This window comes from Alligator mississippiensis, chromosome 4 (genome assembly GCF_030867095.1).
Source record: "Alligator mississippiensis isolate rAllMis1 chromosome 4, rAllMis1, whole genome shotgun sequence".
NCBI classification, from domain to species: Eukaryota; Metazoa; Chordata; order Crocodylia; family Alligatoridae; genus Alligator; species Alligator mississippiensis.
In genome coordinates this window covers 237,569,291-237,593,758 of record NC_081827.1, presented here as the reverse complement: position 1 = coordinate 237,593,758, position 24,468 = coordinate 237,569,291, and the positions used below count along the sequence as shown (strand labels likewise).

Genomic DNA, 24,468 nt, shown 5'->3' with positions numbered 1-24,468 from the left:
AAGCAGAGCAGCAGATCAGGTAGAGGAATGGGATCAGAGTGGCACTCTGGAAATGTGTGGGGCTGATTTGTGGCAAGCCTGTCTATACAATCACTGAGCTAGAACAAAATTCTTTGCTAAAAATTGCCAGCTCCAGCAAATTAATGTGTGTGTGTATGGAGGGGGGGAGGGGTAGTAAAAGGGTGATTATTCAGATTTAAGCACTAGGCCTGTACGAAGCGGCCAGTATTTACTTCGGATTTGGATTCGGCCGATTCAGAGGACAACTATTAGATTTGGAGATTTGAATCGCGGTCCTAATTCGATTTGGCCAAATTGGTTCTGAAAGATTTGGTGCCGCTTCAGAGATTCAGCCATAGACTGAACAAGCGGCTGACAGCACCCTCCAGCAAGTAAGTCTGTTGGGGCTGGGGGGAGGGAGGGGGACTGGGGATGGGACAAGCTGCCCAGCTGGGTAGGGTGCGTTACTCGGGGAGGGGTGCAGGATGCGGGGGTGTCATGTGGGTGTGGCCTGCTCCAAGTGGAAGGCAGCAAGTGGCAGCAGGGCATAGCCTGTGCTCCCAACGCTACCGTGCCCCCGCCTTGGCTGGGCAGCTTGTTCCAGCCCCAGCCCCAGCCCCGGTCCCTCCCTCCCCCATGGCCCTGCCCAACCCCAGACTTACCAGCTGGAGGCAGCTGTGTCAGCTGCCTGTTTAGTCTATGGCCAAACCTTTTCCGAATTGATTTGGATGCTTGGAATTGACTTGGAGCTTTTAATTAGTCTCTTGATTCAATTTAGATTCAGAGATTTGGTCCCTGAATCAGGCCAAATCTCCTCTGAATCAAATCGGCTACTGAAGCTTCGCAAAGCCCTATTAAATCACTGATACTTCTGTCTGGGAATTTTATTTATTTTCCTTTAACAGAAAGATGAATCTGTTTTACTTGTAACAGAGTCAGATAGTAACATATCACAGAGACAGGCATCTTTTAAGGACAGATTTCAAAGCAGGATGCATATGTTGCAGTCTGCTGAGTATAAAAGAATGACATTATGTTAAGAACAAAATTGAACAGGCACAGGTTTTGTTTGTGCTTTTGCTAGTGACGCCAAATGAGAAGCCTCTTTCAGCTACAACATGCTAACATTATGATTGTATGCATTTACTTTCAGAAAAAATACATTTCTTTGCAAACTGAGAGAACAGTAGCTTTCTGAGCCAAAGCAATTGTATACTTGGAGACAAAAAAGGTTTGGTCAGGTTTGATTTCTTGACCTGTCTGTTGTCACTTTTGTGATTCACTTTCTTCTGTGATAAGTATTTGAGAACTTAACACGCTCTTGGACTTCAGAACCCAAGTGCATCATGTACAGAGCATATGCAACCTATATATAATAAATACAGCATGGAAAGAGTTTGCTGCTCTAATTAGCCTATTTTCAGATACAGATGAACTGTCCTCTAACAGCTCATTTAAATCTAGAAGTGGGCACCTTCATTAAAACATTTCTATCGTGCCTTTTTTTGTTGCAATTATCCTGCCTGGACTAAGAAAATGTTAATTTTCCCTTTGTCCCAAAAGCCTGCCTTTGATTAAAAGCAGTAAGTTACAGTTATACGGAAAAGCAATTTCATTCTGGACACTACTGATCCATATTAATTTCATTACCATTTTACTGGAAAAAAATAATCTCAAAATGACAGTCTTAGGGCATATGCCTGAGGTTGTGCTTATTTTGTTCAGTGCTGGATCTCCTCAATGATATAGTGAAAATGAAAGTCACTAAGTCAGTGCCTCCACTTAGTGAAGAAGAGATAGGGAGCTAAGCTTTATATTATCCTGCTATCTTCTAAGCAGTCAGTCAAAAGACAGGATGTGAAATTAGGAGTGTATATACAGGGTTTTGAGCTAAATGTTTCCTTGAAGTTTAGATTTTTCATCTTTTTTTTTTGGTACCATAAGTACACTGGCCTGCAATGTCACTCTCAAAGCATAACACAAGTAGTTTCATTCTACATACTAAACGATGTACGGGGGCTAACATAGAAAGGATTTCTGCCATCTGTAAGAACGTAAAAATTACCAATTATGGCAACTGAGCCTTGAAGATGCGTGCTCTCTCACTGTTTCTACTTAACTCTACTTGTTTAATTTTCTCTGCTGGCTCTTAGTCCTTTAAAGTGATATTATAGAAGACTATGGCTGTATAAACACGTTCAAATCGTCCAGAGCAACTCTCCCAGGTTAGCTTTCCCGAGACAAAAACTGACCCCTACAAGTTCAGAAAGAATAGCAAAGAGCCTGTATATGGATGTTGTGCTGCCCAGGATTCCCTAGAGCAGCAGTTCTCAACCTTTTTCGTACCAGGACCCATTTGTAAACATCAATGGCCAGTCCCAACCCAGTGACCCTCACTCCTGACTCGCTGCCCCTGCCCCTGCCCCCCCTCCCCTGTGTGGGGTAGGGGGTGGGTGTGTGGGGCAGGAGGGGCCCCAAGTAGCCCCTTGCAGGCTGGAACTCTACCAGCCTGCAAAGGAAAACCCATGGTTTCCCATATTTTAAAGTTTGTTGAACCATTTTTTTTTTTACCCTTTCATATATTCTTGCGATCCACTTTTGAGTCATGACCCATGGGTTGAGAAATGCTGCCCTAGAGGACACAGCTTTTTGGGGTTTTAAATTTGGGGGTTTTTTTACGTGAACAGAGGCAGGGATTTTCAGGGTCACAGATGGTAGGGGGCAAGATCTGTGTCATGTGCAGCAGAGTCCTCTGGTCTCTCCCCTCTCCCATGTTGTGCTGGAGTCCAGCTAAGGCTGTGCAAGGAATATGCTTGTATGCCTTCCAGCACCCAAGGACTGCAAGGCGATTCAGGCAAGGAACAAGCCAGGAGCAGAACATGCCCCTTAAGTGCTTCTGTGTTGGGCTTTTCCAGCCAGAAGCACCCAAGGGGCATGTTCTGCTCTCTGCTTGGCTGGAACTGACACACGCTCTCCCTCCCCCATGGGAGGAAGAGAAAAGCAATGCACACTGGAATTGCGAAGGATGGCTCTGTCTGTACAGAAGTTCCGTCTCCTGACAGATATTCTCCATGGAGCCACTTCACTTGGGTTGTTCCCAAGTTATTTTTCTGCCCAAGCAATCACTTTTATTGTGGGAGAAAAATTATGAACTTCTGGGCTAGGGACAGAAGTTACACAAACTGGTTTAAGTGATGAGAAACTGGTTTAAACTTGTAACAGAACAGTTCAGTGCACATAAACTGGTTTCAAAATGACTGAAACTGGTTTAAGACAAACCTGGCTGAATGCAGTATCAGACTTAAACTTAGGTTGAACTAGTTTATGGAACTTCTGTCCCAGACCCCTTCTTGCTTCAAGTTAAATCACAACCCCCCAGCATCCCAGGATGCTTTACAGCCTTGGGCTGTGTGTGCTATCTGCTCCAGCAGAGCAGGGTTGGCCCTGCCTCTCTGCTTTCTAGCCAGAGCAGTGAGGGCTGGCTGACAAGGGGATGGGGGTGGGAAACTCGGCTGAGGACACAGCCTGGCAGGGACAGAGCAGCCCTTGCCAGACTTTCCCTTGCTGGAGTGGAGGGGGTGGGGGTATGGGCCAGCAGGCACAAGTGGAAGGGAGAGAAAAAGAGGCTTAAATCCCCTCCATGGCCCACAGGACCCCAGCGCAGATCTGCATGGTGGGGGCTGCCATGCTTCTCTGCCCTCTGTGCCCCCCGCTCTGCTCACTGCTCAAGTGGGGGAGAGGGCAGCCCCTGCCAGGGTTTTCTTCCTCTTTCCTCAATCAAGTGGAGAGCAGGGGGCACTGGCCACACTCCAGCCAGGGCTGGCAGGCAAGGTGGGGTTTAATACCCTCCCGCCCCTGTCCCAATGGCACTTGCATGGGACCCCAGCAGCAGCTCCTCCCAGACCCACCTGGTGTTTACATGGCAGGAGCAGGGGGCATGGCCAGACACTGGTCGCAATCTTGGGTTGTCAAATACTTTTGATTTTGCTTAATGCTCGTTTCGCTTAACGCTGGTTTTTTCAGGAACCAATTAACAGTGCTAAGTGGGAGTTGCCTGTACACCATTTGTGCATCAAGTGACCGCAGCAGCCATGCCCAGTTAGGATCCGATTTAGAACCTTCCATGTTTTTTTGCGGAAGGTCAAAACCAGGTTTTACTGTTGGGTCGAAATTAGATGTTTATTCTGAAAGGTGGTTTCATTCCAGGTTTTCCTCCAAGATACTACGCTATCATGTCCTACAAGGGCTTGTAAATGTATCCACAAAGGTATCTGGGAGACCAACCGGTGAGCTGGAGGTTTTTTAAATCTCTATGGATGGGAAGGTCTGGGTTGTCATTCATGCGCATGACCTCTCTGCATGTAGCTTCATTGAGGCGAATGTCTGCAGGAACAACATTGGCCAACACTGGTAACCACTTAATTGGCGTAGATTCCAGGGTTCCGGTGATAGTATGTATTTCAGAATTTAATTGGACATCCGTGCATTTGGTATGAGTGCTAACAGTCCAGACAGGTGCACAGTACTCAGCCGTTGAGAAGACCAGTGCCATAGCAGAGGTGTGGAGTACTTCTACAGCTGCACCCCAGCTTGTTCCGGCAAGTTTGCACACTATGTTCACCTGACTCTTAATCTTCGCAGCTATTTTTTTGAAGACAATTACAAAAGGTTACAGTGTGGTCGATCATCACACCTAGGTAGGACGGAGTTGGATCACGTTGTAATTTTTTTCCGCAAAAAGTGATGTTGAGATGAACATGTGCTTTGTGGTTGTTGAGGTGAAATGCTGAGATGACAGACTTAGCTGGATTTGGTCACAGCCTCCACTTGCAGAAATATTCTGCCATTATTGATAGATCCAATGTCAGCATCTCTTCAATCTCTTTGAAGGTCCTTAACTTTGTTGTTAGTGCCAGATCGGCACAAGCAAAATTTCCTCAAAGAAGTAGCAGGCATATCACATATATACATGCTGAAGATAGTCGGAGCAAGAACACTTCCCTTTGGGAGGCCATTATTTAGAGTCCTTGGTCTGCTCACTTTGTCTTGGAGGCTAGCTGCATGCAAAGCTAACAGGCTGACAAATTCACCTTTTTAAAAATCAGGATTTATTTGGGTGACAATCTATTCTAAATCATTACTTAAAACAAGGTTCTCTAAGGGGAAGAATGGCATAGGCATGCAGAGTGATACAAAAAATATCTAAATGAAAAGTGTTGCTTTATAGTTGATTCTGTTTGAAGTTCTTCAGAAAGTCTGGGGGCAACAGCAGTATGTTTTGGGGTTAAAAAAAAGCAATGTAGGAAGATGAAATGTGAGCACAGGATGTTGTACTAAATGATGCACAAATGCATCTGCTAGCTCCCTCTTCCTTTAAAGAGACAGTAAAAACAAAGTTTTTCTTTTCGGTAATGTCTTTCTTGAGCTTGAAAACAGCTGGGCTGAGATTCACCCATTTCTTTTTTCATGTAAGCACCCCAGCAACTGCTCAGACACCAATTTGCTAATCTAAATAAGTGCAGCATTTTAATTGAAAATAGAAGTTTTATACCTGTTAAAAGCAATTTTTCTTCCCTTCCCATTAGAAATTCAAATTTCACCACAATGAAGAAAACATTCTCCAGAAAAAAGATAATATTATTAAAGACCAACTGACTTGGTAGACTTGCTCTTTACTCAATTTTTTAATTCCAGTGCTCATGGCTGGCACTACTAAAAGTTGTTCTTTGGATTTTGGTTTGAAGACTTATCCTACTTATAAATAAAAATGTAGAAGCAAGTCAGCAAAAGTACAACTCATTCTTTATTAAATGTAAAACACTATTAGCTTTTCTTCCTATAGGTACATACATTATCTTTATAATCTATGTTACCAGCCTTTTCACTTGCTACATACCGTATGTACTTGAATACAAGACAATCCTGACATCCCCCTCCCAGTAACCAGATTCTATATATGGAAAATTTGTAAATTCATTATGATTTTCCAAGTACAGAATTCTAAGTTCTGGACAGCTGTCTTGAATCCTCCCAACACTGCAACAGCAGGGAAAGCAGGGGCTGGGGGAAAGAGGGGAAAGGGATAAGATGGCCCCCTTGCCCGCTGCCCTGCCCACTTCTTTCCCCTGCAGCCTTCCTGCCCCCCATGCCCCCCAACTCCGCAAAGCCTTTGCCCCCCCAGTCTCTGCCCCTTCCCCCCCCCCCCAAACTCCCCAGTCTCTGCCCCTTCCCCTCCCCATACTCCCCAGTCCCTGCTGGGGCTGCTCCATTCCAAAGCACAGCACATGGAAGCTGAGCCCTTGCCTGGCCATGCAGTAGCGTTGGCTCTGCTCAGATTGGTCAGGCAGAGGAAGGAGTTTTCATGTGCTCCATGCCCAAGAGAGACCCCAGCTCTAGCCAGCAGTGAGCTGCACATGGCAGTAAGGGGGAAGGAAGGGGGTGAGCTGGGGGGCAGAACTTGCAGAGAGGATGGGGGGGGAAGGGGAGGGGGCAGGAAGCCGCTGTGGGTCTCACTCTGGCCCTGACAGGCTCAGGGCCAGTCAGAGCTGCAGCAGCAGCTGCCTGCTCCCCACTCCACTTTGTATTGAATATAAAGACAATGGGCTTTCCCCTCCATGCTAAGGGGGGGGAGGGGAGGAGCAGGGAAACTCTTATATTCAAGCAAATACGGTACTTAAGGTCATATCATAGTATATTCTTCGAATTAAAATACATAGGACTGATGTGCCACAAAAGGTAGCAAAGTCAAGTATATAAGAACTGGGAAATTCCAAAAGCTACACCCCGCCCATGTTAACTTCCCTAGATTGCACATCCCATACACTTTATTATTTAAAGCAAGCTTTTATTCAAGAAAGAAAACATGTACAAAATATGGTACCCAAAATACAGTCAGTTTAAAAGTACAAGAAAATTCATTGGATTAACTGGAAAAAGGCATTGGATATGTAACCTTAATACTTGGTTTACACAGCTTACAAATCCTGCACTAACTGAGCTTACAAATTTTGTTCTGGACAAAAAACAATTACAGAAAAAGCTGTAAAGCTTATCTGGCGTGCACTTTAGAAGCACTATCAGTTCTTGATCCAGCACCACTAAACCTATTACAATCTTCTGCTTTAGCAACAATGCTTACAAACCAAACCGTTGTGTAATTGCCCATGCACACAGAAGCATTATATTAAGTGCAGAGCTTATACAGCTCATCAGAATTTTCTACCGCATATGCTCACTCTTGCATTTACAAGTATGCAGAATTTTAAAAACATTTTTGTTAAATAACTACAAAGTGTGCTCTTGCTCATTTAGACAACATATAGAATACAAGTGAAGATTTAAGTCATGAGCCCTGCATGAAGTACGTTCAGCACAATTTAGGAGACAGGTTCTTAGAGGGTAGAAACAATTTCATTTGGCTTTGTTCGGCATAAACTGCAAGTGAGAGCAGTCTCAAATCTTCTGTAATGGCTTAAAGCTATTGCTAACTTATGGACAATTCCAGTAATTTAATAGAAGTGTCTATAGTTTAACCTAAATCTACTAGGAGTGTGTTTTTAAGTAATATGACTATATACCTGCTGGTAGATGTTGCAGACATGTTTTAGAGCAGGGCTATCCCACAGTGGAAGTTTTGCAGTAACCGGTAAACTCATACAGAGAAAAAACTTACCTGAATCATCTATACATAAGTCAGTCAAAAACCAGAACAATATCTTATATCAACAGTTAATTTATGTTGCTAAAATGCGAGTAGCTAGACTAGAATACTTGAAAGAAAAATGGTCGAACCAATACTGATAATACTTCAGTCTTCATATTTCTATGCAGTTGTTTAATAAGACTCATAAGTTGAATTACCTTCATATAGCAACCTCTGCCTTTAGTTTACACTGGGCACATCTACACAAGATGTTTATTGCACAGCTGACTAATTAACTGCGCAGTAAATGTCTCAGCGTCTACACATGCACCCCTATTAGGCATCACAGCAGTGCATGTGTAAATGCCGATCCAGCTAGCTGAGGCCTGAGGTACCCTCATGACCCAGCCAGCCCTGCTGCAGCACACTGAGCTAGGCTGGAGCAGCCTCAGAGTGGCAGGCTGACTTCCTTGGCCCCCTGCCAGCTGGGCTTGCTCCAACCTAGCTCAATGTGCTGGGTGCATGTGTAAACAGTGCACCTGGGAGTATCCCGGGAGCAATAAGCTCTGCAGTTTATTGCTGCACATTAATGGCATGTGTAGATGTGCCCCCTGTAACTTTCTTTCAACAAAACCAAAACAAAAATGTGGTACTAAATTGGCCACTGAATGTCTACTCATCTGTAAGCCGATTAGTCAACACTTTGTCCTAACCACATGATTGCATTGCAGCAGTCTATGTGACAACAACTTGCATCAACGGCTTCCTATGGAAAGCAAAATACTAAAATAACTACTTTATAATGAATTACTTTCTATTAGTTGTTATTTGATCAACATAATGTATTTATTGATATTTTAGAAGAATATATTAAACAGTTCTTGGCAGAGAAAAGTTCTCTGCAAGTCCCCACAACAACAAACTCTATAAAACAAAATGATTCTCTATTTACAATAACTTTATTAAATCTATCAGTCATCTAACTGTTAATATGTATAATATGTGCACTATCTTGTTCTTGGCAGCCTCATAAAAGGAAACAAAATATTCCTTAAAGAAAAACTATGCTGAAGTTAAGGTTTTGGGTATAAACACCCTAATGTAAAAAAAAAGTGGCAAAGATAAAGTTCCACATATATTTGCTATGCTTCTTGAACATTTGTATGTCACCACCTTTATGCACTAAATCAAGTAAGAGCATACATTTTCTCTGCAAACTTGAGTACAAGTATAACTTACGTCATAATTGTCAATGTTCCAGAATACTTTTATTAACTTTATATTTTAAACAACTTCTTTTCTCTAACCTATCTCAACATTATTTTGTTAGTATTCATATATTGCATCCATATTGTTTCAATTTATGTGAAAACATGGCTTTGGTCTAACCCAGAAAATAAGGCACACTACCTAAAAGCTACTTTACTTTGACATAATACACAGCTTTCCTTAAGTGGAATTAAAGGCTACAAATTAAATATGAAGTCCAATTAATAGCACACTTACACAACGTATGGTGCATACCAGCAGGTTTTCACTATTATTCCCCATTATATTAGCAGGGATCTCTGTAAATCACACCAAAGTCCCCCCTGCAACCCAGTGGCTCTCAATTTTTTTTTCATTTCGTCACTTGCCACTAGGGCTGTGCAAAGCTTTGGTAGCCGATTTGATTCAGAAGAGATTCGGCTCGATTTGGCGGTCGAACCTCTGAACTGGAATCGAACCAGGAGACCCATTAAAAGGTCTGAATCAAAATCAGAAGCATTCAAATTGATTCAGAAAAGATTCGGAGATTTGGAAGGCAAGCTTGCAGGAAACAGAAACTGAGGAGAGGGAGGGGAAAGACCAGGGGGAAAGCCTGCTCTGATATTGACGTCTGTAGCTGGTCAGTGACTGTGATCTTTCCCTGAGTTCCCTTCCAATCACAGTGCTCTGGGGGAGGGACACAGAAACAACATATAAGGCTGTGTGTGAAGTGATCTGTTTCTTTTGTGAGCTGCGTCTCTCTTGGATCAGCAGTGCCTGAAAGGCTCTGGCTTCCTATCTATTCTATTGGTAACTAGTCTCTCTTCTTTCGTGTTTTCCCTGACAGTGTGTCATCACTGTGCAGGAAAGCAAAACATACATATTACACACACATTTTGCAGGACACCAAACATTACGAAATGTGCTGGAAAGCCAGGTGCCAGGTCTTCTGACACGGAAGGGAGAGGGGGCAGAAAGAGAGTTGCAAGTTCTCCCTGCCCAAAACATAGAGGCACCCTCTTTCCTGGCAGCGATGAGTCTTTTGCTGCTAGTGGAAGCAAGAAGGTGGGAGCAGTGTCTGCATCTGCACCACCTCTACTAACACCAGTAATAATCACCAGCACCAGCATGACAGTCTCCACCCCAATTTCAGTTCCCAGCATGAGCCTTCCAGTGCCAGAGGAGGATCTGGATCTGGAAGCAGAGGAGCTGAGTGCCACAGCTAAAGAAATTCTGGGGAGGGAGGGGGAAACTGAATTTGTGCTTCACACCCCCTCAAAGTTCCCCTAGAGACAGGTCTCTTCTGGAAGGCACTTTGGAGGAGGTTGTGGGGGCAGGTGGCTCAGCTCCTCCTGTTGTTATCCCCCTCCTCACTAGGCAGAGGCACAAGGCAGGATCAGCTTGTTACAAGCCAATCAGCTTGACCTCAATCCCTGGTAAGATTCTGGAGAAAATTATCAGAGACCCTTCTTGATAAGCTGGCTGATGGCTACATCCTGAGGGACAGCCAGCACAGGTTTGCTGCAGGTACGTCTTGCCTGACCAATCTCATCTCCTTCTATGACCAGGTGACATATCACCTGGACAAGGGAGAAGAGACTGATGTCATACATCTGGACTTAAAAAAAAGCCTTTGATCTGGTGTCCCATGACTGCCTCATGGAAAAACTGGCCAACTGTGGCCTCAGTTACACCACAGTCCGATGGCTGGGAAACTGGCTCTGAGGTCAGACCCAGAGAGTAGTAGTCTATGGTAGCGAATCATTATGGCGCTCCGTGACCAGTGGTGTCCCCCCAAGACTGTCCTTGAACCGGTTCTCTTTAACATTATCAACAATGTGGACATTGGTGTCAGAAGTGCACTGACCAAGTTCGCCAATGACACTAAACTTTGGGGCATAGTGTCCACACCTGAGGATAGGCTAGTGATCCAGACTGACTTGGATAAGCTTAGTAAGAGGGTGGATACAAGCCTGATGACGTTCAATACTGATAAATGTAAGGTACTCCCACCTGGGGGGGAAAAAAACAAACCGCAGCATGCTTATAGGCTTGGCAGTGCTATGCTTGCTGGCACCATGGCTGAAAGAGACTTGGGGGTCATGACTGACCACAAGATGAACATGAGCCACCAATGTGATGTCGCAACCGGTAAAGCAAACAAACTCTGGCTTGCATCCGTAGATGCTTCTCAAGTAAATCTCAGGATGTCATCCTCCTGCTGTACTAGGCCTTGGTGAGACTGCAGCTGGAGTACTGTATCCAGTTCTGGGCTCCACAATTCAAGAAGGATGTCGATAAGCTTGAGAGAGTCCAGAGGAGAGCCACGCGTATGATCAGAGGGTAAGAGAATAGGCCTTATGAAGACTCCTCAGCCTGGAAAAGTGCAGGCTCAGGGGGGACCTGGTGGTTGCTTATAAGTACATAAGGGGTGCGCACTAGGATCTAGGAAAAAGTCTGTTGACCAGAGCGCCCCAAGGGAAAGCAAGGGCCAACGGTCATACACTCCAAGACCGTTTTAGGATGGACATAAGAAAAAAATTCTTTACTGTCCGAGCCCCCAAGACCTGGAATAGACTCCCTCCAGAAGAGGTGCAGGCACCTACTCTGGACTCATTCAATAAAAGTTTGGATGTTTATCTTGCTGGGATCCTTTGACCCAAGCTGACTTCCTGCCCCTGGGGGTAGGGGGCTGGACTTGATGATCTTTAAGGTCCCTTCCAGCCCTAACATCTATGAAATCTATTAAATCTATGAACCCAGAAGCGGGTGGGTAGTGTAGCATGGGATTATTTTGAGATGGCAGATGATCCCAGGTATGCTACCTGCCAGCACTACCTAAAGCAGATCAGCCAGGGCAAGGAGAAGAAACACTTCAATGCTGCTGCATCTCAGGAGGCAGCACCCCTTTGCCCTTGTTCCTCCTCAGCCTGGCACCAGTGGGAGAGTGCCCAAAAAGAAGTCCCCCTCTTGCACCAAAGCCTCCATCCTCAAGAAGCAGAGACAGGCCACCCTGGACCAGTGCAGGAAAGGTGGAGACAAAGCGGGGGATGTTCCCAAGGTGAGTGAGGTCACCCAGAGCATTGGGGAGATGCTTGCTCTAGATGGCCAGCCCTTTTCCTTAGTTGAGTGTCCAGGGTTCAAGTGGCTCATGGTGCTCGTGGCCCCATCCTACCAAGTGCTTGCACACACCACCTTTAGCAGGATGGCGGTGCCCTCCCTGTATGAGGCATGCAGGGAGTACTTGAGGGAGGAGCTGCAGAAAGCAGGGCCGTAGGTGGCCAAGCACTTCACCTCGGACATTTGGAGCAGCCAGGGTGGAGATTATGCCTACCTCTCCCTCACAGGGCACTGGTGCTATCAGTCAGGGAGTTGGTGGGCTCTCCTTCAAGCAGAGGTGGTGGATGAGTCCCACATGGCAAGGGAGATCCTGGTGGCCATAAACTGCGTGGTGCAGGGGTGGCTCGCTGGGCAGGGCAAGCTCACTTGTGGGTTCATGATCATCAACAATGGTGGCAATATTGCGAAGGTGGTGCGTGATGCCAATTTGGCTGGCATCCGTTGTGTGGCACACAAGTTCCACCTTGTAGTCAGGGATGCCTTGGAAGGGACAGGGCTCCCAGTGGCAGCGCCATCACTACCACTACCAGCCAGCTCATTTCAAAATGCAGGAAGGTGGTAGGGTACTTCCACCGGAACATCAAGGTGGGCAACATGCTGCAGGACAAACAGGCAGAGCTCAGCATCCCACAGCACAAAGTCATGCAGGATGTGGAGACTCGGTGGAACTCCACATACAGGTATGCTGGAAAGGCAGTCGAGGAACAGAAGGCAATCCGTGAGATGGCCTTGCTCTGGGAGATTGGGATCAGTGGCCCCCTTAACAAAATGGAGTGGGATACCATCTCCCAGATCTTGGTGGTCCTCAAGCCATTCCTCGAGGCCACCGAGACCCTTAGCACTGGCAATGCCCATAGTGAAGGAGCTTGAGAATGAAATGGAAAAAAGTTCCAGGGGATTGATGTTCCAGGCTGGGGCAAGCCACTTTCACCAGAGGTGCAGGCACTGACGAAGCAGCTGAAGAAGGGCATCAAAAAACAGTTGGATCCATTGTGGTCCAGTATGTTCCACATGATGGCGGGAATGTGTGATCCGAGGGTGTAGGGGAGCGTCTGCAGCAGCAAAACCCTCCATCACTGGACAGAGGTGCTAGTGAACCGTTAGGGAGGCAGAAGGTCACAGGTGGAGGGACGTGGAAGAGGGGGATGCACTTTCCCGTGCCAGCACTCCAACCAATCTCTTCCACCACAGCTGCTGCCAATGTGGGCCAAGGGCATGGCTTCAATGTTGGGGTCCAGAGGCACCAGACCCCACCACCCTGCAGGTAGCGCATAGGCCTCTTGCTGAGGACGTGGAGCTGCTGCACTACAATTCCTTGGCCTATTGGGCAACCTGTAGCCAGGTGTGTCACGATCTGGCCACAGTTGCCCGGGAACACCTGTCCTGGGGATGTTGAGATACCCCACTGCAACTGCTTGGATCCTGGTTTGGTGGAGCAGCTGGTGTTCCTGAAGGTAAACTTCCCACTGCTGGGGTTCCCCAAGCTCCATGTGCAGACAGAGCGAGTTCCACCTTCCTCACTCCACACCTATTTGCTTTTTTAATTTGCTTTCCAAACCATTAAATGGCCTGCTTTCAGAGCTGGAGGTGACAGTTAAATTTATCACAAGTCAGCAGGGGAAGAACATCTCCTTGCTGAGCTCCCGTGCCAGGAAGAACTTGGGAGGTATGGGTTGGTGCTATGGGGAAGGAAGAGGCCCCGGGCATGACCTAAAACTGCACCCTGCCAGGGTAGGGAGGTGTGGTGGGACTGCCGGTGGCACGGCAGCCCCAGGAAGTGCCCAGACCTGTAAGATCTTTGAGAGACTTGAGGCTTACTGATTGCAGTGGAGTTGTGAGGGTGAGAACAAACAGGCAGCTTAGATCTGACCTGATGTACCCTCGACTGGTCTGTGCTGGGGCCAGGACCCAAAAGGGGGGGTCGAAGGCTTGCCACGGGCCCACCGCAAGGAATGCCCAATGCAAGAGGCTCAGAATTCTGACTGGCCTGAAGGCGAGGCCAGGGCCTAAGGGGGAGCCAAAAAACCCAGAGAGGGGACCAGAGCTGAAGGGGGTGAAAGATGCAACCTACAAGGCATGGGCCACAGTGTAGGGAAGGTATGGAGCTGCAGAATGGATGTCACCCCTAGACATCAGGGACCTAAATGAGCGGCCTCCCGCCTGGGTAACATTTGAATCAGTTTTCCATCATGACGTGGCAGACGAAAGAGGGGTGGGCGGTTGGCCCACAAACAGGTAGACAGGCCGAGATCTAACCGGCACTGGGAAGTCCCCCTGTTACAGGATACCATCCCTGCTGCATTCATCCCACTCTGCCTTAGCGCACACAGGCAAACACGGTTCTTTGGGTCAATCTGGTATCTTTTATTAGACCAACTAAATAGTTGGAGAAATATCTCTTAGCAAGCTTTTGGGTTTAAAAACCCTTTGTCAGGCTGAGGAACCATCTGCAGTTGGTATGTGTGCTCTTCTTGGATGGAATGAATAGTAAATAAGTTCCTGAGTTTTTGTATCTAGGAGGTTGAAGCGAAGTTCATAGGCTCGTCTGTGAAAAGTGTTTTATAAATTCCCTTTAATGATAAGAACTGAGAGGTTGGAGAGTGGTTTTCTTGTGAGAAATGTGTCCCCACTGGTAACTGTGTGTTCTTGTCTTTAATAGATTTCCATTATGCATTCATTCTGGTGTGCAGTTACTGCTTGGTCTCTCCTACGTATTTTTCATCAGGGCATTTGGGGCACTGGACGAGATATATAAGTTTCTGGAGGTGTAGCTGTCGGATCCAGGAATGGTGATGGTTCTGCTGTGGGGAGTAGTAATTGTGGGGGTACTGTAAATATCTTGGCAGGTTTTACATTTTTTGTCATGGCATGGTCTGGATTCATTTGGTGCATTTGGGGCTGTAGGAAGTTTGCTTCTGGTGATGAGGTTAACGAGGTTCGGTGCTTGTTTGAATTTACAAACCACTTTTCACAGAAGGGCCTATAAGCTTCACTTCATCAACCTCCTAGATACAAACACTCATGGATTCAATATAGACACTGGATTTATGACACACTATAACCTGCCTGACATTCGACTCCCCAGGTACCTCTCCACTTTTACCTGCTACGTCCCCCTTCCCTCCACCCCCTGCTTGTCTCTCACCCCAATGCCTCAATTTACATTTTCACTGACTGGCTTTCTTGCATGCAGACCAGCCTCTGGCTTCTTTGCTATTCATTCCATCCAGGAAGAGTGCACACACCAACTATAGATGCTTCCCTCAGCCTGTTTTTAAATCCGAAAGCTTGCCAAGATATTTTTCTCCAACTATTCAGTTGGTCTAATAAAAGATATCAGATTTACCCAAAGAACCTTGTCTGCCTATGTCCTTAGACCAACACGGCTACAACCTATACCCCTTAACATGTACAACTGATACAAGTTTTGCTTTCAAAAGTTTGATGGGCACTTTAACAGAAACCCCTGCACCTATCGCCTTGAAACTTGGCAGGCTTCATGGCCTTAGAAGGAGCTACCATCCCTGCTGTTTTCATCCAAGTCTGCAAAAAAATGATGAAGTTATAGGAAGTTATAGGTATTTTAGTGATTACCCATTATAGTCTATAGCTGAATCTCCGAATCTGCACCAAATCTCTGAGTCCGAATCGGCTGAACTGAATTGGGAGAGTGACTTGAATCACTGTCCCTCTGAATCAGCCAAATCAAAATTGAACACCTGCCACTTCGCACAGGCCTACTTGGTGGCGGGGCCCCGCCAGCCGGGCCACCGATCACCAGGGAAGCGAAAACTGCAGCTTATTTAAAACTGCGGTTTTTGCTTCCCTGGAGACCAGCAGCAAATGACCTGGCTGGCAGTGCCCCTCTGTTAATCAGTGGCTGGAGGTGCAAGAGACAAAATGAATAATATTAAAGGAGCTGCTGCAGGGGGCACTTCCAGCACAATTTACTAAGATCCCTATATATTATATATGCAATGTGTTTAAAGACTGAACTTTTGGGTAGTATCCACATAGTTAACTTTTGTGAATTCTGTCTTTTCTATAACTACACACCTGCAGAAATGCACTTTTCAAAGACTTGTATATCAAAAAAATTAGAGCCCAACCTAAACCCTACTGAAGTGAACAAGTCTTTTCAATGGTTTTAATGGAAATTAAGATCTGTAGTGATCAAGGTCAGTTTTCTGTGGAATGTACAAACATGCTATTCAGTGAGGAGTCATTCCACGCTTCATTTTAACTGCCTGTTTCCAGCCACTTTGGTGCTATAGGTGTTCAAAAGAAGTTGTGAGAATTTTTCTATGAAGTATTTCCTTCCCACATAAATCATATTTAAAAAAGCTGAATTGCTACTGCTTATATTTGGTGGTAATGTGGGTGTGTGTGGGGGGAGGGAACATTACAAGGCAAACCATCCTGGAAAGTTTCAGTAGCGATAAATGACTAATCAGTGTCTGAATGGAAACCATGATTTAACTATATTGGTTCCTGATGGCCCTGGCTATAGTACCAAAGCACAATTTTACAATACTCAGACCTAACTAACTTCCTTAGAATTGGAGTCAATACCTTGCTTGCTACCTGTACGTGAGCAACAGTAAGCTCGAGAAAGAACCCTAAATTGATGCCACTTAGGATGACAGTACTTGACAACCTTAACTGTGCTGGTATACTCAGGGGTGAAAAAGTAGCCCTGGACAACATTTTTACACCCTTGTTAACTCATTTTAAGAGTGGCAAGGTGTGCACCCCTTTCAGCATGATGGATGTAGGAGCAAAGCTAATGGAGACCTTTTGCCTTTAAGGTCGGTTTACATTAGATTATAATAAACGATGCAAGATTATTCCAATTCAATACTGCACACATCTAATTATTGACTCAGATAAACTCTCCTGAGCAGCCTCACTTGATTTGCAGCACTTTTATTTAAATTAAAAAAAAAAAATGAACGTGCTGAATCCAGCATAAGGAAATTCATCAAGGATAAAAATTAAAAATGAGGGGATGATTCCATTGGTTTTAAAAACCTGAATGAAATATCCAAAAAGTTTAGGGTTGTCTTTCTTAATCAAAAATTGTATCTGCTATTTTGTGTGTGTAACTACCAGGCACCATCTTAATGCAGTTGCCTAACAAAACATGAGCAAAAATGTAATTATCTAGTAAACAAGCAGTATATCATTCACTGTTTCTTCACATGCTAAAAATATGAGGATCTGAAAATATTAATCTATAATTGTTTAAATATATATAGTGATAGGTACCCAACACAGATGACAAAAAAAATGTAAAAGCTCCATTTGGCTGCCAATTTACATGTTTGATAGCATATTCTTATTGTTTGGTATAACCTTGCTTTAAAGAATTAGAGTAAAAATGGAAAAATAAATTTAAAATTGGTTATTTAATTAAGGTTTTCCACAAGCTAGAACCTTTTCTGACCCATTTTTCCAAGGAAAGACTGAAACAAAGGGAGGTCAAGTTATGTTTGACCAAGGTCACACTAGGTCATTAACTGAAATCAGAATACAGAGTTTTCCTCTTCCTGCAGTACAAGCTGTACCAGGGAAAGGCCAGATAGATGATCAAAACAAAACAAAAACCTGCACTGCCCATGCCCAATATTTTCTAGGAAAAACAATTTGCAAAATATTTTCGTTATGGACTTAAGTGCGTACAGGTGAACACTCTTACTAGTAGTCTTGGCAGAGGCCTGTAACAGGGCAAAGAGATAATTACTTCCTTACCTCTACAAAAAGTTCAAATGAAACAGAGCTAAGGTTTCCAGGTGGGGAAACCAGGGGAAGTGACACTATCCATGGCTTTCAGTGACACTACCACTATGATTCTTCTGCATAGACAGCGTTTGAAATGACTGATTATTAATACAGGGGGTTTAGGTTGTAGCCGTGTTGGTCTAAGGACATAGGCAGACAAGGTTCCTTGGGTGAATTTGATATCTTTTATTAGACCAACCCAAATGGTTGGAGAATAGCTATTAAGCAAGCTTTCGGGTTCAAAAACCCTTCATCGGGCTAAGGAAGCTTCAGCAGTTGGTGTGTGCTCTTCCTGGATCGAATGAAAAGTAAAGAAGCCAGCGGCTGGGCTGGGGAGTCGGTTGCCAGGCAGATTATAATGTATCAAAAATCCAATGTCTATGTTTAGTCCATGATCTCTAGTATCCAGCAGGTTGATGAAATGGAGCTCATAGGCTCGTCTCTGGGAAGTGTTGTGTAAGTTTCCCTTGAGGATCAGGACTGAGAGATTGGAGAGAGAGTGGCCCTCCTGTGAGAAATGTGCCCCCACCGGTAATTGGGTGTTTCTGTCTTTGATGGATTTCCGGTGTGTGTTCATTCTGGTGCAGGGGTTTAGGTTGTAGCCGTGTTGGTCTAAGGATATAGGCAGACAAGGTTCCTTGGGTGAATTTGATATCTTTTATTAGACCAACCTAAATGGTTGGAGAATAGTAATTAAGCAAGCTTTTGGGTTCAAAAACCCTTCGTCAGGCTAAGGAAGCTGCAGCAGTTGGTGTGTGCTCTTCCATCCAGGAGTGGGTTCAGTTTGGTCATGGAAATATTCTTTGAGGCGCAGGCGTCGGAAGAATTCTTCTAGTTCTCCACATTGAAGTATTTTATTAGAGTATTTTTCTGGACAGAAATTTAGGCCTTTAGAAAGGACAGATTTTTCAGTTTTGGTAAGCGTGTGTGTGGAGAGATTGATATATTTGTGGGTTGGTTGCTGCTTGCAGTTTCATCAAGTCTGAGGTTGGAAGGTCATAAGGTGTTGGTGTTGTTCCTCTGATGGTTGTTTTGTGGCTGGGGAGCTTGTTCTTGGATTAATTTGTTCCATTTCTTCTTTTTATGTAGGATGAATGGTGTAGAAAGTTTTTCGTAGTCTCTTTGTATCCACTGTATATCCACTGATTATTAATACAGTATCTTTTATGGGCACCAAATTCACATTAGCAATTCTCTCTCTCTTTCTCTTATTGCAAAAATTCTAATAATTCAATGTACTATTTCTTCTGTACTCTTTAAAGTACACGAGAAATGACAATCTTTCACTAAATGCAGATAAGTTTGCAAGAACGCTGAAGTATTCAGTATATTATTCACTAAGTATATGCCAATGCTGTTTGACTGCAGGAGATTATGAAAGTTCTCATTTTTTGTGTGCCAATACCAAAAAGAGGAATTAGTTTGTTTACTGGTTGTGAGACTATGTGCAAAAAAATCTCATATATATCAGTCAGATCTTTGATTATCTTATATCCTTTTTGTAAACCAGAGATTGGTCATGTCACTGCAGCTCTTGGACAAAGTTTCAAACACTGAGTGCAATTCAAGCGTCTCAAGCATTCTCTGATGCATGTAAAAATAATACGAGTGATATCAAGTGGCATCATATATAAGGTCTCTAAGATGCCACAGAGGAAAAGGTCAAGTTAAAGTTTAAATTTTGTTTCGGTTATTTCTTCAGCTTGTGTTTGGAGAACAAGAAACAAGTGGGGGGCTGGGGGGGGGGGGGGGGGACACCAAAAATTAAAAGAGAGGAAAGCAACAAAGTTATTAATCATTATTTATAAATAGCCTTAAATCTACAAAAAAAGAATGTCACAGTCTCAGAGAACATCAGTCTAACAAACACAAGACTGTGAAGGCAAGATATGGGGTAGTATTTCAAGTAATGGAAATTAAAAAAGGGATTACTGGAAGCAGAACGAAGTATGAAAGAGGCCTGAATGAGGTCAGCAGGGTTTATTAGGTTGCGGCGCTGTACAGTACTTAGTAGAGAGGAGATGGGGGAGTCTCTAAAGCAAAGGAGGCAATCTGTTTGAAGGCCTTAGGCAAAGAGGAAATAAAAGAAAAAGGAATAGAAATGATGAGCAGACAGAGCATAAGCAGAAATGAATAAAATGATGGAGGGGTGATATGATGTATGGCCTTGAAGGATGAGAACAGGTGCTGGAATTTGATGCAATGAACCAAGGCTGTCCAACTCGTGGCTTGTCATGGGTTTAACTGCATTCCCCAGATTCCTGCCCTACTGCTGCTCCTGTGAAACCAGCCAGAGGCTCTGGGCTCCTCTTCCCTCCTGCCCCAGGAGATGGGGCAATGCAACAGCGTGGGGAGCTGAAGGTGAGTCTGGGAAGTGCAGTGCAGTGGGGGACGGAGGGGCGGGCGGTGGGTGCCCGAGGGCATCTGGCCCAGGGGGGCTGTGGCTTGCCCTGGTGTGGCCTGCGCGGTGTGCAGCTGCCACTGGGGCGGACCATGGAGTGCATGGCCCCTGAGGCTTGCAAGCTGGACAGCAATAAGATGACCAGGAGGGGTTAAAGAAATAAAAATGAGAGGACAGCCAAGAGAAAAAGTCACACTGTTTAAAATATGACAACCAAGGTATACGGAGACGGCTTCTGAAGTAGGACTACAACGCAAAAGGTAGATGTCTGTGATTAATAAAGGAAGCAGCACGAGGACTTGGCATGAGAATGCACATAGTGGAAGGAGTATGGTAACAAATCAAAGTATGGGAAATCGTTTGAAGCGGGGACAATGGACGAACAGCAGATCTGGGTCAAAGGCCACAATAGAGAGGAAAAAAAGACCAGTTAGGAGGAAATTAAGACATTAGGAAAATACAACTATGAAACACGTGTGAAATAACAGCCGAACATCCAATCTGAGAAGACTGAAGCTACTAGACCGACTCTTCTAGCCATGACAATCCAATTCAGGACTCGATCGGAAATGGGAGAGGAGGTGGTTTTCTAGAGTTGTAAGAGACAGAACCCCTTTTAAAATATCCTTTAAGAGCTTGACAGGACTAAATACAAGCTACTGAAACTGTATACTTCATTTTGGCTCCTAAACATCTGTAAGTGTTGCATCTCCTGCTGGCAGTGCCAACCCCATAAGTACTGCTAAACAACAGGCACTGCTGATTTTTTCCCCACCCCATTGCCTTGAATCTAAGCAGCAGCACTGTTCTAACCATCTAAACTCTGCTTCTGGGAGTCCACACTATAATGAATACCTCCTTTCCCTAACATATGAAAGGGTTAACACTTTTACAGCTAATTACTGGGGGCTTCCTTCCCAGTCACAAACAGTGCCAAACATCGACCAGCAACAGCTTAAGTGCCACATGTTAAACATTATTACAGTGATTGGTTCCATATTTCATTTTGTGGACAGCCAGTTAGAAGCTTCAGAAGTGTAAAAAAGTTCTATAAAATCACCATGCCATGCAGATATATACAGTATTAGATGATCAAAAGCCTGAAAGTTCCATCAAACATAAAAAAGAAGGGCAAGGGAAAGGTAACTCTTCAGCCTTAAGAATACCACAAACAAAATTAACCAAACATGCATACCTGTAATGTTTTTATCAACTGGCAAGTCTAACTGTTGTCCCTCCCCCCCCCCCAAAAAATATTTAAAACAGCAACTTGAAAAAGAAAAGCAAACTTTAATGCCAATATTAGAGTGAAACAGACTAATTAGATTCGTGGCACCAACTCTGAATTGAAAAAAATTAAACTTGCAACACAGAATTTCTTCCAAACAAAATGTAGTTCAGCCCTCATATCCAGTTAGTAAACATATTACTACAATGAAGCTTAAGGAAGAAAAAAAGCCAGCATGTGTGCATGCACACACAGACACAAAATAAAATGCTAAGCCTCCCAGGCTTTTTGTTAGCTGGCTTGAAAGTAAATGTAGGTTGTCTGTGGAGAGAGAATGCTGCTTCAGCAGTTGAGAATGAATTTCAAGCCTGTGTTCTATTTTATCTTTTGTAAGTGTAATCTATTCAAGGCAATAGTGAACTGACAATTTAAATAACTACATTTTAAAACAAACGAAGCATTGATGTTAATGTGTGAAAATGGTCCCAACCCCTAGGAGTCTTGGTTCCCACCATTGTTTACTTTGACAACAGGATATAATTGCTTGCTTACTTGGCAGCAAACTTTACCATCTGCTTGCTTGCATGGTCTCCCACAGCCACAAGAGCCTGGACATTAAACTGCTGCTGACGTAGGACTAAGAAACACTGCTTCCCTGAACAAAGAGAGAAACAATGCAGGTGTATTAAGGACAAGTTACTCAGAATCTTTGTGAATGAGAAAAATATTTTACTACTTTAAAATTAAGCCCAAGTTTAACACACAAACAACACACAGTACATTTATGCATGTTCATCCAACACTGCAATTATAAGCCAGAATGATCTTCTCCAAGGCGTAAACAAGTGCTTTTGATGTTAAAAAAAAAATCTGCTTCTAAAACAAGCTGACCAAGATAACTGGTATTGACTGATCTTTGATAAAAGTACCATTTTGTAGTGTTCTGACATTTTAAAAGTTTGTTCTTTATAAGAAGTCCAACTGTTACTGTAGCAAGCCGTGTATTGAGACTGCTTCTAAATTGTCTAAATTTTTAAATGCAAGAAATGTAGTTATATATATTTACTTGAATAGAAAACAACCCTGACTATAAGATGCCCCCCAATACTTACATTCTATATGCAGAAAATGTATACATTTGTTATAATTTCCAGATATAAATCTAATAATTGGATTTGTCCCCTCCCTCTGCCCCCCCAACTTCTTCCCTCTGCATCTTACACCCTCCTTACTGTCACACCCTTTCCCCATAGCACATAAAAATGAGGATCTAATTTGAAAATACCAATCTTAAAACTTACCTTTAGTAACTTGCGTATAGTACCCATATACTTAGTTCATCCAGAATTGACTCATTCTACCTTGTTTTAAAGCTGCTGCAAGTTTTAGCACAGGTGCTCCAGAAACACACCTTTAAGCAACATGTGTGTACCTACTTGTAAACAGCACAAGCTATACATGGTCCTAGTCCAAAATCAAGAAGCTAATGATTTACCATAGAGCTCACTGGGCTGGGCACCACTCAGAATCAACAGCATTTCAAGCCAGGGTGACATCACAGCTCAGCACAGCTCATTATGCAAGTGTACTCCAGATATACTCCACAAAGGATCAACGTGCTAATTAGCCCCACTCCCCACTCATGACAGGAACCAAGTCTTTTTGTCATGAGTCCTGGGAGCCTCCAAAAATGTATATGCAGATAAGGTGCAGGGATACCTGGTCCAGTTCCACCTCACATGGGAAGGGGCCACACTAATCATATGTGATAGGCCAGGAGCAAATGTGACAGGGATTCTGGGTGAATTGTTTCCCAAACATTTAAGGCTTATGAAGAAACAGGAATCATTGGAAACGGGAAAGAAAAGCACAGCACAGCTCTTGGAGTGAAGAGAAAATAAAAAAATGTGGTCAGTGTAATAGCTCACCATGACTTGAAAGCGAAAGTCAGCACCAAGTGGGACTGTGCTTAATAAGCACTACCAGATACCTTATTCAGATGGGCTGCACTGTAGGTTCCCATCAGTGCTTTTGGCACTGGGGGAAGGTGTTGGAGCTTGCGCCAGGCTCTCTAAGTCCTGGCCTGGAGTTGCAGTGGCTCCAGGCCCAGGGCTCACTCTCCCCCTGGTGAAGCAACTGCCCGTTTTTTGTGGGGCTCTTAAAAAAAAGGTTCCATCAGCATGTTTGCCCAATATAGGCCATGTGTTGTATAGTTACGCTCAGTGTTGGCTGCATTTAATCGATTTCATAGCTGGTTTCCATTATTGAGCATATCCTGCTTTTGGTAGCAGTTTAATGATAAACAACATACAAGACATTCCTTGTATACAAATGTAAGATAAGGGGCTTTCCACACATGCTGACTGGGGGGAGGGAAAAGCCTCATCTTGTATTTGAGTAAATACGGCAATATCTACTTTACCTACTGTTTCACCTAATGTTATCCTGAAGTTGTACTTTACTTTGAACTACAAGGTAAATTAAATGCCTGGCCCAAGACTGCATGACTTACTCTAAAGTCATTTAAGCAGGCTCACTCTATCCCCCAACATCATAAGTGTATTCACTAGCTTCACCCAAATTCACCCAAGGAACCTTGTCTTCACTAACTTCCAAAATTTAAACAACATCCTTCACTTGGCTTAGCTACTAACGGTGGCTATAAGCCATTCTTCAGTTGACATCTCCGGTAGGAATTGAGTAATGAGAAACAGACATTCCACAATATAGTATAAGTACATAATTTAAATGGGATTTAAATAGGAAAGAGGATTGATTCAGAAAAAACAGAAACCTAGAAAGAATAAATTACAAATCTAATGGAGAAATCCAATGAAGACCAACATATTCCTGTGGAATTTAAGGAATAGAAAGTAAGATGTAATACACCATATCTACCCAAATCCATGATGACTCTAATTTTAAGACCTCCCCCGCCCAGTAATTAAATTCTATACATGGAAAAAGTATAAGTTTATGATTTTCCATGTAGAGAATCTAATTATTAGAGGGTTGTTTTAAATTCATCCCCACCACTGCTGCAGCACA

At 44.0% G+C, this 24,468-nt stretch overlaps 1 protein-coding gene across 1 annotated transcript in view; it reads right to left on the bottom strand.

The window, feature by feature from the left end:
* The window catches only part of DARS1 (aspartyl-tRNA synthetase 1), an 80,919-nt gene that overhangs the window by 33,626 nt on the left and 22,825 nt on the right, over window positions 1-24,468 (bottom strand). The window contains exon 4 of the mRNA XM_006275889.4: window positions 21,973-22,075. Within this exon, the coding sequence (XP_006275951.1) occupies window positions 21,973-22,075 (103 nt within the window). The remainder of the gene's footprint in view (window positions 1-21,972; window positions 22,076-24,468) is intronic.